This window comes from Oncorhynchus masou, chromosome 5, assembly GCF_036934945.1.
Source record: "Oncorhynchus masou masou isolate Uvic2021 chromosome 5, UVic_Omas_1.1, whole genome shotgun sequence".
Lineage (NCBI taxonomy): Eukaryota > Metazoa > Chordata > Actinopteri > Salmoniformes > Salmonidae > Oncorhynchus > Oncorhynchus masou.
Window position 1 is genome coordinate 64,770,416 of NC_088216.1, and position 13,205 is coordinate 64,783,620.

General features: G+C 45.3%; 1 protein-coding gene across 15 annotated transcripts in view; it reads left to right on the plus strand.

Moving 5' to 3' along the window:
- The window catches only part of LOC135540089 (eukaryotic translation initiation factor 4 gamma 3-like), a 75,933-nt gene that overhangs the window by 60,991 nt on the left and 1,737 nt on the right, over nt 1–13,205 (plus strand). For 9 of the 15 annotated variants that reach the window (XM_064966431.1, XM_064966432.1, XM_064966434.1 and 6 more), the window contains 19 exons: nt 627–767; nt 1,156–1,320; nt 1,534–1,731; nt 1,980–2,123; nt 2,310–2,546; nt 4,382–4,486; nt 4,907–5,045; nt 5,305–5,441; nt 6,141–6,231; nt 6,342–6,468; nt 6,568–6,779; nt 6,908–7,023; nt 11,067–11,239; nt 11,343–11,468; nt 11,815–11,896; nt 12,140–12,238; nt 12,343–12,489; nt 12,688–12,769; nt 12,872–13,018. In XM_064966431.1, coding sequence (XP_064822503.1) covers nt 627–767; nt 1,156–1,320; nt 1,534–1,731; nt 1,980–2,123; nt 2,310–2,546; nt 4,382–4,486; nt 4,907–5,045; nt 5,305–5,441; nt 6,141–6,231; nt 6,342–6,468; nt 6,568–6,779; nt 6,908–7,023; nt 11,067–11,239; nt 11,343–11,468; nt 11,815–11,896; nt 12,140–12,238; nt 12,343–12,489; nt 12,688–12,769; nt 12,872–13,018 — 2,668 coding nt within the window. The remainder of the gene's footprint in view (nt 1–626; nt 768–1,155; nt 1,321–1,533; nt 1,732–1,979; nt 2,124–2,309; nt 2,547–4,381; nt 4,487–4,906; nt 5,046–5,304; nt 5,442–6,140; nt 6,232–6,341; nt 6,469–6,567; nt 6,780–6,907; nt 7,024–11,066; nt 11,240–11,342; nt 11,469–11,814; nt 11,897–12,139; nt 12,239–12,342; nt 12,490–12,687; nt 12,770–12,871; nt 13,019–13,205) is intronic. The other 6 variants (XM_064966437.1, XM_064966443.1, XM_064966446.1 and 3 more) reach the window with 3 other exon arrangements.

The window sequence follows — 13,205 nt, forward strand, 5'->3', positions numbered from 1 at the left end:
GAGAAAATGTTCGCTGGATGAGAGTACTAAGGGAAGTCCAGGACAGCTGAGAGAGCTGTAGTTGTTCCCCCTTCCCCCACAGTGTTCCCCTCAGTCCTCCTTCCACATCTGGTTCTGACTTCACTCACTGTGCCAGTCACAAAATGTGTTTAAACATACTTTATCGAAAGCATAGCTGAAACACAAAACAACATACGAAGTTGGTGGTGAGCTAGGACTGTTATTGAGAATCCACCACCGCTCAGTAAAAACCAGTGGAATAGACCTGGGGGGGGGGGGGGTCTGGCCAGTCTTTCTCCCCAGTGGTAGGCCAGAAACAACTCCCAACCCCTACCTCAGGCACTTCATGTAGATCTGAAATAGTTGATGGGTATATGCAATATGGTAGTAACCCTACCTTTCCCTCTGATGGGCTTGGTAGCGGTTTCACTATATTGATCATTATATTATTATTGTTATATCATATTCATTATTGCACCTATCCGAGGTATGTGACAGTGAAACATTATTTGATTTGGATTATACAGCCATTGCTTTTCCCCTATGGCTAGGCCCACAGTGTTAGAGAATCACTGCTCCCCCTGCTGGTCTGTCAGCTCACCATCTCGCTCCCTGTGTGTCTGCAGATAAACCAAAACAAGCTGCCAACCCGGGCGGTGGAATCCAGGGTGATCTCTCGTGGCCCTGACTTCACACCTGCCTTCGCTGACTTTGGCAGGCAGATGAGTGGAGGACGCGGCGCTGCAGTGAGTCACGCACACGCTCACGTAATTACTACTCCTCCACCTGACACCAACACAACACCCCTCTTTCTCTCAAATAATGTCTCTTGCCTTTGTGTTTCTCATCTTTCTCTCTCACATGCACTCAGAGAATATTACCTTGTGCGTTTAACTTCCCCCAGAGTCTTCTGGTATGGTAACAAACAACATCGCTGGGCTGGTATAGTGAGATAAATGAATCATGGGGAATTATTTGCAGCTCTTGTTGGTTTGCTAGAGATGAGTCATTTCCCAAAGTCGTGCTCATTCAAGGAAAGTCGTAAATTGAACATCAGCGCACAACCCAAGCCCTTATCTGAGGAGTCAATATTGTGTTTTGTTGGTGGTGAACTGCAGAAGTGACGAGTTGTGCGGTCTCCTCTCTGTCCTCCAGCAGATGATGAACATGGGAGGGGGTGCCCGGCGGCCCCCGCCCAGGAAGATTATCCTGAACGTGTCAGCGAACGACGAGGTGCAGCTGAAGAAGGCCGAGAATGCCTGGAAACCTGGCATGAAGAGGGCGGGGCCATCAGATGACCCTGAGGTCATTACAACACAGGTAGAATGAGCCCAACCTTTCATCAGACACAACCACACAGTCAAAAACACACACCCTACTCAACTACAAGATATTATGAGTTTCTTCAGCAGTCGATCCACACAGGAAAGAAATGTTGTGACCAAGAAGTTGTCAAGAGACCAAAGTCGAAATGAAGTGTGAGTGAATGAATGTTCACCTCAATAAATTATGAGGATGTTGTTGCTGTGTCAGGAGCTCTTCCGGAAGGTGCGCAGCATCCTCAACAAACTGACGCCTCAGATGTTCAACCAGCTGATGAAGCAGGTGACGGACCTTACCATCGACACGGAGGAGCGCCTCAAGGGCGTCATCGACCTGGTCTTTGAGAAGGCCATCGACGAGCCCGGCTTCTCTGTGGCCTACGGGAACATGTGCCGCTGCCTCACTACGGTATGTTATGCTCAGTTCTTTATCATTCAGACATGATTACTTGTGGTTCCTCTGAATGCTGCTAGCCAACATCAAAATATAATCTGTATATGCATGGGTCCTCTAAAGCCTCATACACAAAATGTCCCTAAGTGTACATTTCTGCCCCCTTTTTCACTCTTCAACACCATCTCCCGTTCAATTCAAAGTGTTTCCCCCATATTTCTTCCCCTCTAACCAAATTGTTACTTATCTCGGTTGCTCTCCAGCTCAAAGTGCCCATGACAGACAAACCCAACACCACAGTGAACTTCCGTAAGCTTCTGCTCAACCGCTGTCAGAAGGAGTTTGAGCGGGATAAGGTGGACGACGTGGTGTTTGAGAGGAAACAGAAGGAGCTCGACTCTGCACAGGTACCCAGATCACCTGACACACACACACACTACCAAGAACACCAACCGGTTTGTCACCTACTGTCCCTAGTAGGGGAATATAGAGCAGAGAACTCTATGGGATCTAGTCAGTTGCTGATGTTAGTTGAATAGTGAGTGTGGGGTTTGCTGTTAAGTCTGACAATCTACTCTCCATTTCCTTTCCAGTCCAGTGATCAAGAGAGACTACGGTTGGAGCTGGAGGAGGCCAAGGACAAGGCCCGCCGGCGCTCCATAGGAAATATCAGGTTCATCGGGGAGCTGTTCAAACTCAAGATGCTGACAGAGGCCATCATGCACGACTGTGTGGTCAAGCTGCTGAAGAACCATGACGAGGAATCGCTGGAGTGCCTGTGCAGGCTGCTCACCACCATTGGCAAAGACCTGGACTTTGAGAAGGCCAAGGTAAGCCATAGGGATGGGCTGAGGAGGGCAGGGGAGAGGAGGGGGCTTAAATGAATTCCAGCTGGTGGTATGGGGATGCCTCTGAGGGCTGCAGGAATGTGGGTGAAGAGACATGGTTGAAGACATCTCACTGTTCCCTCTTGTCTGCTGTTGTCTGGCCTGTTTTAACCTGCTGCTGACAAAAAGGAATAGCTCCTAGACATGTACAGACGTGTTCTCCCTTTTGGGCTCTGCCAGAGTTTTAAGACTCTGTGGTCCTCACTCATACTACGCTGACTCTGCAACACACACACATTACATATGCTAAACACACACGCATCCATATTGACGGCACACGCAAACACACTTACACACTTCACATACGCTGCTGTTACTCTGTTTATTATATATCCTGATTGCCTAGTCACTTTTACCCTTACCCACATGTACATACTGTATTGCCCTTGGTTCTCCTTGTAAATAGTCTTGTTAATGTTTTTGTGTTACTCTTTATTTATTTTTAGCAAATATGTCTTACTTTTTAACTGCACTGTTGGGAATGGTCTCGTAAGTAAAGTATTACACTGTAAAGTCTAAAGATCCCAGAAATGTTCCATATGCACAAAAAGCTTATTTCTTTGTGCACAAATTTGTTTACATCCCTGTTAGTGAGCTTTTGCCAAGATCATCCATCCACCTGACAGGTGAGGTATATCAAGAAGCTGATTAAACAGCATGATCATTACACAGGTGCACAATAAAAGATCACTGTAACAAGTGCAGTTTTTTTTCACAAAACAATACCACAGATGTCTTAAGTTTTTTTGAGTGAGCTTGCAATTGACATGCTGACTGAAGGAATGTCCACCAGAGCTGTTGCCAAATAATTGAGTGTTTATTTCTCTACCATAAGCCACCTCCAACATAATTTTAGAGAATTTGGCAGTACATCCGAACGGCCTCACAACCGCAGACCCCGTGTAAACATGCCAGCCCAGGACCGCCACATCCGGCTTCTTTACCTGCGGGATTGTCTGGGACCAGCCACCCGGACAGCTGATGAAACTGTGGGTTTGCACAACCAAATAATTTCTGCACAAACCTTCAGAAACCGTCTCAGGGAAGCTCATCTGGGTGTTCGTCGTCCTCACCAGGTTCTTGACCTGACCGCAGTTTGGCGTCGTAACCGACTTCAGTGGGCAAATGTTAACCTTCGACGGCCACTGGCACACTGGAGAAGTGTGCTCGTCACTGATGAATCCCGGTTTCAACTGTACTGGGCAGATGGCAAACAGCGTCATGTGGGCAAGCAGTTTGCTGATGTCAATGTTGTGAACGGAGTGCTCCATGGTGGCGGTGGGGTTATGGTATGGGCAGGCATGAGCTACGGACAATGAACACAATTGCATTTTATCAATGACAATTTGAATGCAACGAGATCCTGAGGCCCATTGTCTTGCCATTCATTCGCCACCATAACATGTTTCAGCATGATAAACCACAGCCACATGTTGCAAGGATCTGTACACAATTCCTGGAAGATGAAAATGCCCCAGTTCTTCCGTGGCCTGCTTACTCACCAGACATGTCATTTATTGAGCGTGTTTGGGATGCTCTGGATCAACGTTTACAAATTGTAACTCAGTAAAATCTTTGAAATTGCATGTTGTGTTTATATTTTTGTTCAGTGTACATCAAAATTATTGTTCCAAGAAATAAAGTGCACATTGAATTACTTAATGGAGTGGAGTGAAATTAATTGAGAGTGTCTGGCTGTCCACTGGAGTGAATAGTGAAAATGTTGTATTAATACACCACTTTGCATTGACCCTTAATTTATCTCTTTCTTGTCATAGCCTCGCATGGATCAGTATTTCAATCAGATGGAGAAAATTGTCAAGGAGCGGAAGACATCGTCTCGGATACGGTTTATGCTGCAAGACGTGATAGATCTCCGATTGGTAAGTTGTGTGTGCGTCTCCCTCTGTGTTGGTGGGGTGGGAGCGGTGGGGATATGTGCGTGCATGCATGCATTCTTGGGATTTGTGGTGTGTGTGTGTGTTCTGTCCAGCTCAGCTGTGAGGATGTATTTTCCATTACAGTGAATCAGAATGCTCATTTTCAGTACCTCCATTTCATGCAGGCTCCCTGAGCACACCAATAATTAGATCTGAGGAAGAAAACAATCGGTGAGATTCTAATCAGTGAGATTTGAGCATAGAATTAAACATTCTGCACAGCCCTCCACACAATACTACTGTGCCATTGGGGCTATGTGACTGTTGGCCAATTATGTTGTACACAGTTCACTAATTCAAAACACCAGATTGTTTCTCTGAGTAAACTCCTTGCGTAAGTCTAACACTGCTCTTTTTCTCCAGCACAACTGGGTGTCCAGGAGAGCCGACCAGGGACCCAAGACCATTGAGCAGATCCACAAAGAGGCCAAGATCGAAGAGCAGGAGGAGCAGAGGAAGGTGCACCAGCAGCTACTCTCCAAGGACACCAAGAGAAGGCCAGGTCAGCCAGGCACATGGGCTAAATCCTCTTTAAGGCTTACAACCACACTGGAATCCCCTCCCCATAACTTGCAGACTCAGAAATGCTACAGTGGCCCACAGTGGACAGAAGGCTCCCCCACTCTCTCCCTTCTGTCAACTCACCCCATTGTATTCTCTCAACCCTGGGGCATGAGGTGTTGATGTTGTCACAATTTGAGTTGTCTTTTAATAAACCCATTAACATCTCATCCCCCGTGTGTGTTCCCTCTGTCCTCCAGAGCAGCAGCAGAGAGAACAGCAGAGAGAACAGCAGAGGGAGCAGCGTGTGCAGCAGAGAGAGGAGACCTGGAACACTGTGCCCATGACCAAGAACAGCAGGACCATTGACCCCACCAAGATCCCCAAGATCTCGAAGGTCAGCCCCAAAAACACCTGTAGATTTCAACTTTTGACATCCTCTTTTGGATGGTTTACCATGGAGGTTCACTGGTGTTTAAGTGTATCCTATTTTAATTACAAAATGGCATTGGACAATAGTAGATGTTTGGTTCCTTCAAGTCCTTAGAAGTTGGATGACATAAGTCAACCTGACATTTTGAGTTATGTTTAATCCATTAATGACGATTTGTGTCCTCATTGGTCTGCAAGCACATGTCTTCCTAGACATGTTTGCATTCGTATTAGGTACATGGTCTTCCCAACTGCCATACAATGCCAACTAGAAGATGAAACACTACTGTACTGTACTGTGGACATTACACCGCATCAGCTATTTTCTCACTTATAGGCATCCTGTAGTTCATCATTAATACTTCTACAATATCATGTGGCACACATCCCTGTCCTCATGATATTGTACTGGTGGTGAAATAATACATGTCCACTTGCTGGATAGTTGCGGTACAACCACACAAAGCCTTGCATACTGGTGCATGGCATCCCCTGCTGGAGGAAAGATGTTAGAAACCCAGACAGTCCTCTGTGTGTCAGTACCAATGATGTATAAGGCAGCTCTCCATTCTCAGAGATTGTTAGCCATTATGGCATTGTAGGCCCAGATCACATGATATGAGTATTGGAAGGTGAACTGTTTGTCTGTCATCATCCTATCTAGCCTCAGATGGATGAGAAGATCCAACTGGGACCACGGGCCTCACTCAACTGGATGAAGGGCAGTAGTGGAGGGGCCAAAGCCAGTGACTCTGGTGAGGAGACATAACGTGTTTCACACACACACTGATGATCCAGTTGAATTAGCTGTAATTGTGTTCTGGTTGAAATGTAATGTCCGCTGCTTCATCTTGTCTCCCATCAGAATTATCCCGATCTGGTGGTGGTGGCGCCAGTTTAAACCGGTATTCTGCACTCCAGTCCACCCCATCTCAACCCACCACCCCACCTGCACAAAACCCAGAGTATGACACTATAAGAACCTTGGGCAGGTAATGATTACATTTTGAAACTTGTATAATGGATTTGGTCTCTGAACATCTTATTTTGAGGCCAAACATTCGTGTTGTGTGTGTTTTCTCCTCCCTCAGTCGAAGCAGTGCAGGGAAAGAGCGAAGCGAGAAGCCCTTGAGCTCAGCCCCGCCGCGGCTTGGTTCCTTCGTTCGAGGCGTCAGTGCCAAAGAGCTGCTGGCGAGCCCGGCCCTGAGTCCCGAGGAGCCCCACAGAGAGCTGGAGAGCATCAGGAGGCTCAGCGTCAGCGAGGACAAGACTGAGCCAGAGTGCAGCAGAGCCAGGGAGCCTGGTAAGGCAACAAAACCCAGTTCGAGAGACATACAATGACTAAACACACAGAGAGTCAGTGGACACACACACACACACTCACTCTCTTGCAGGGGAGCGCTCTTGTAACATTGTTGTTTCCCCCTGCAGTGAAAGCAGAGCCTGTGGTTGCCCAGTCTCCAGACAGACCTACCCTCTCTGAGGAGGAGATGGAGAGGAAGTCCAAAGCTATCATTGACGAGTTCTTGCACATCAACGACTATAAGGTACAGTCATTTAAAGTGGAACTGACACCATTTGAACTGCTTTAAACACAGATAATCATCATATCGGTCTAAAATATCAAATTAGCAGTGTATGCTTCAAAACCAACTTTATAAGAGGTTATATTTGACTCAAAATTCCATTACATAGAGTAAGGCATTGTTGGCAGAATTAAATGGATGCTTAATACAATTCACCAATAAATCGCTAGGTAGTCTATTAAATTTTGCTATCAGGTTGTAAATCACAGCTAGTACATTTATTTGCTGCCTCCATCCATTCAGGGGATGAACTGTTTCAGTTTTACTGACCTATTATTTTGAGAGAAAAAAGACAAAGTAAATTGATTGGGAAAAGGCCACACAATCAATCTAGCTATGCAGTCCCGTTACATGGCTAAGACTATAGCTAGCTTATCTATTTATACTGAACAAAAGTATAAATGCAACATGTAAAGTGTTGGTTTCATGAGCTAAATTAAAATCAAATTAAATTTATTTATATAGCCCTTCGTACATCAGCTGATATCTCAAAGTGCTGTACAGAAACCCAGCCTAAAACCCCAAACAGCAAGCAATGCAGGTGTAGAAGCACGGTGGTTAGGAAAAACTCCCTAGAAAGGCCAAAACCTAGGAAGAAACCTAGAGAGGAACCAGGCTATGTGGGGTGGCCAGTCCTCTTCTGGCTGTGCCGGGTAGAGATTATAACAGAACATGGCCAAGATGTTCAAATGTTCATAAATGACCAGCATGGTCGAATAATAATAAGGTAGAACAGTTGAAACTGGAGCAGCAGCACGGCCAGGTGGACTGGGGACAGCAAGGAGTCATCATGTCAGGTAGTCCTGGGGCATGGTCCTAGGGCTCAGGTCCTCCGAGAGAGAGAAGGAGAGAATTAGAGAACGCACAGGACACCGAATTGGACAGGAGAAGTACTCCAGATATAACAAACTGACCCCAGCCCCCCGACACATAAACTACTGCTGCATAAATACTGGAGGCTGAGACAGGAGGGGTCAGGAGACACTGTGGCCCCACCCGAGGACACCCCCGGACAGGGCCAAACAGGAAGGATATAACCCCACCCACTTTGCCAAAGCACAGCCCCCACACCACTAGAGGGATATCTTCAACCACCAACTTACCATCCTGAGACAAAGCTGAGTATAGCCCGCAAAGATCTCCGCCATGGCACAACCCAAGGGGGTGCCAACCCAGACAGGATGACCACATCAGTGAATCAACCCACTCAGGTGACGCACCCCTTCCAGGGACGGCATGAGAGAGCCCCAGTAAGCCAGTGACTCAGCCCCTGTAATAGGGTTAGAGGCAGAGAATCCAAGTGGAAAGAGGGGAACCGGCCAGGCAGAGACAGCAAGGGCGGTTCGTTGCTCCAGAGCCTTTCCGTTCACCTTCCCACTCCTGGGCCAGACTACACTCAATCATATGACCCACTGAAGAGCTGAGTCTTCAGTAAAGACTTAAAGGTTGAGACCGAGTTTGCGTCTCTGACATGGGTAGGCAGACCGTTCCATAAAAATGGAGCTCTATAGGAGAAAGCCCTGCCTCCAGCTGTTTGCTTAGAAATTCTAGGGACAATTAGGAGGCCTGCGTCTTGTGACCATAGCGTACGTGTAGGTATGTACGGCAGGACCAAATCAGAGCGATAGGTAGGAGCAAGCCCATGTAATGCTTTGCAGGTTAGCAGTAAAACCTTGAAATCAGCCCTTGCTTTGACAGGAAGCCAGTGTAGGGAGTCTAGCACTGGAGTAATATGATCAATTTTTTTTAAAGATCCCAGAAATGGTAATGGCTGCTAACATTAGCCATCAAGCTAACGAAGTTAGTCCCAGATGAGTTTTCGAATGGAGCCATCTTTGTCTGGAGAAGTAATTTCCATTTTGGGGAAAAAGGCAAACTCTGCTCCATCATTCATTGAATCAGATGGGTCATTCGTCACAAAACCGACTGATATTGCCAACTACTTTAATTATTTTTTCATTGTCAAGATTAGCAAACTTAGGCAGGACATGCCAGCAAAAAACGTTGACACTACACATCCAAGTATATCTGACCAAATTATGAAAGACAAGAATTGTGTTCTTGGAAGTGTGTGTGGAAGAGGTGAAAAAATTGTCTATCAACAATGACAAGCCACCAGGTCTAACAACTTGGATGGATAATAGCGGATAATATTGCCACTCCTATTTGCCATATCTTCAATTGAAGCCTACAAGAAAGTGTGTGCCCTCCAACCTGGAGGGAAGCAAAAGTCATTTCGCTACCTAAGAATAGTAAAGCACTCTTTACTGGCTCAAATAGCCAACCAATCAGCCTGTTACCAACCCTTAGTAAAGTTTGGGGGAAAATGGTGTTTGACCAGATACAATGCTATTATAACATCATTTCAGCATGCTTATAGGGAAGGATACTCAACAAGCACAGCACTTACATTTCTCTCAGCCCATCAGTAATTTGTGTATGATAAAAATTGGAGGGGGTTTGTTTTGTTAAACTTCAGTGCGGCTTTTGGCATTATCGATCATAATCTGCTGCTGTAAAAACTTGTGTTATGGCTTTACACCCTCTTCTATATTGTGGATTACAAGTTACAACTGTCTAATAAAACACAGAAATAAAGGTAAAAATTAACTTGTAAGTGTTCTTTTACACCCTCTTCTATATTGTGGATTACAAGTTACAACTGTCTAATAAAACACAGAGGGTGTTCTTTAATGGAAGCCTCTCCAACATAATACAGATAAAATCAGGAATTTCTCAGGGCAACTATCTAGGCCCCTTACTTTTTTCAATCTTTACTCACAACATGCCACTGGCTTTGAGTAAAGCCAGTGTGTCTATATATGCGGATAACTCAACACTATACACGTCAGCTACTACGGCGACTGAAATGACTGCAACACTTAAAAGTTTAGTTTCAGAATGGGTGGCAAGGAATAAGTTAGTCCTAAATATTTCAAAAACTAAAATAATTATATTTGAGAACACACATGAAAACATATGCACTATATACACATGGATTTTGTGTTTTAGATATGTGGCAGTGGAGTTGGGACCTGAGGGCACACACCTAGTGTGTTGTGAAATATGTTATGAATGTATTGAAAAGTTTTTTTAATTATATAACTGCCTTAATTTTGCTGGACCTCAGGAAGTGTAGATGCAGCCTTTGCAGCAGCTAATTGGCATCCATAAAAATAAATGCACAAAAAGCTTATTTCTCTCAAATTTGTTTACATCCCTGGTAGTGAGCATTTCTCCTTTGCCAAGATAATCCAGCCACCTGACCAGTGTGGCATATCAAGAAGCTGATTAAACAGCATAATTATTACACAGATCCACCTTGTGCTGTGGACAATAAAAGGTCACTCTAACGTGCAGTTTTGTCACACAACACAATGCCACCGATGTTTAAAGTTTTGAGGGAGCATGAATTTCCACCAAAGCTGTTGCCAGAGAATTGAATGTTAATTTCTCTACCATAAGCTACATCCAACGTCGTTTTAGAGAACTTGGCAGTATGTCTAACCAGCCTCATAACCGCAGACCACATGTAACCATGCCAGCCCAGGATCTCCACCTCCGGCTTGTTCACTGCGGGATTGTCTGAGATGAAACTGTGGGTTTGCACAAACTCTCAGAAAGAGTGTGCAAAGCTGTCATCAAGGCAAAGGGGGGCTACTTTGAAGAATCTCAAATATAAAATTGATTTTGTTTTGTTTAACACTTTTTTGGTTACTACATGATTCCATGTGATATTTCATAGTTTTGATGTCTTCAATATTATTCTACAATGTAGAAGAAAAATAATAAAGAATCCCTGGAATGAGTGTGTACAAACGTTTTGACTGTTACTGTATGTGCTCGCGTGTCACAAAATAATTTTCTTTTGTCATTCCTCCCATTTGATGGTGCTTAATCTGTGCCCGGTCCTCTGATAATGCTGCATACTGTATGTGCATGCTTTTGTATTTTACTCTACAGGAAGTTTGTAACACCAATATGTGTGTTTTTATTCTCTGTAGGAGGCTGTGCAGTGTGTGAACGAGCTGGACCTGTCCTCTCAGCTCCACGTGTTTGTTCGTGTGGGGGTGGAGTCCACTCTGGAGCGCAGTCAGATCACACGGGACCACATGGGCCAGCTCCTCTTCCAGTTAGTGCAGCAGGGCACCCTGCCCAAGCCCCAGTTCTTCAAAGGGTCAGCCTGCCTACATATCCATCTGCTCTCATTCGAGCTGTCATCGTACAACTGTGCTGTATCTAAAATGGCTGTCTCCTCAGTATATCTGTGTTTCCTTCAGGTTTGCTGACACCCTTGAACTGGCGGACGACATGGCCATTGACATTCCCCATATCTGGCTGTATCTGGCCGAGCTGCTCAGCCCTGTGCTGAGAGACGGGGGCTTCTCTATGAGAGAGCTCTTTAGGTAACACTGCTACTCCACAGCACAACAATATTGTATTGTTATCTCCCTGTAAAGCTATGGGGATCAAGGGGGGGTTATTGCATCAACAGATCTTATCTGATCAGATCACTCCACATGCAACCCACATTTATTCAGATCTCAGTCTGCATGATGAGTAAAATGTACCCCATTCCGTTCCCTCTGTCAAGAATTGCGGCTTGTTTCTATCGCAGTTCTTTCATTATGGAGTGTTGATGTTGGCTCTCACACCTCCATTCCCTGCTTTCTGTAAACTGTGATATGAAGGAAAACAGTTGGGCGGGATGGAACCGCTGAAGACATCTAATGCTTTTCTCTTTGTCCACAGTGAATTAAGCAAACCTTTACTTCCTGTTGGAAGAGCTGGGGTCTTATTTTCTGAAATACTGCACATACTATGCAAACAAATGGTAAGTTACATTGTGTGGGTTTTATTCCTCTAGTTCTTTTTTTCCTCTAATATTCCTGAAATAATGTTTTACCCCTTTAGCTCTTCTGACCTGAGAGGGAATTTCACACAGCATCTTGTTAATATAGCTGTCGGATATTTTTGCATGACTTTTGTCGGGGTGCAAGTGAGTATCAAGTCAGCAAACCCATTAACTATTGGATGCCAGGGTTCTGACATGTTGTCCTGTCTGTCTCCCACACAGAGCCATAGGAAAGTAGGCACCTTGTGGAGAAAGGCGGGCCTCAGCTGGAGTGACTTCCTGCCAGAGGAAGAGGACATCCAGGATTTCATCTCGCAGCAGGTTAGTGATTGAGACTCATTGTATTACGGCATGGAGGCATCCCAACAAACGGTTTCACAGCAACCTAAACCTTCTCTCCTCTCCGTCTCCCCTCCTCCTGTCAGAAGCTCCAGTTCACTGTGGTGGACTGCTCTAGCCCTGAGGCAGCCCTCTCTGCGACAGAATTGTCCCCCGAGGTGCTCAACCGGCAGCTGGAGAGACTCCTGCTGGAGGACATGGCCAGTGATGAGCAGATCTTTGACTGGGTAGAGGTACGAACTGTAACATTAAAAGCCCACTACACAGCCTAGCACAGGCACGTTTGGCTTTGTCATACACATATTGGATTATAAATACATAGTGTTGCATATTTCAAGTGAAGTGTCAGAGATCCAGGCACTGATGTCGTGCAGCTTTCCCATGTCTAACCGGAGCTTCTTTGTGCTCCTCTGTTGTCCGCCACATCCCAGGCAAATCTAGATGAATCTCAGATGAGCTCGTCTCCGTTCCTGAGAGCTCTGATGACTGCTGTGTGTAAGGCAGCGGTGAAAGGTAAGCTGTCATTCTTTTAGCTAGGGATAGTCCATTGTTTTGTATATATTATATAGCTAGAGCAGTTCACAATAATTTTCTCCATCTTTGTTTCTTGTGTAGATGAAAGCACTTCCTGTCGAGTGGACGTAGCCATCATACAGAGGAGATTGCCCGTATTACTCAAGTACCTTAACTCAGACACTGAGCGACAGCTTCAAGCACTTTATGCACTTCAGGCGCTGATAGTCACACTGGATCAGCCTCCTAGTAAGTAACATGCCACTTAGAACGTTAAACCTGAAGATTCACTATAAAGATATGAGCACGGTTCTGTCTCCTGCCCTGCACAGAACCATTTTACATTTACTTTTTTATTCTTGACAAAACTACAATGTTTTTTTGTCACATACACCAGATCAGTGCAGTAAATTGTTTGGTTTTACAGGGTCAGACA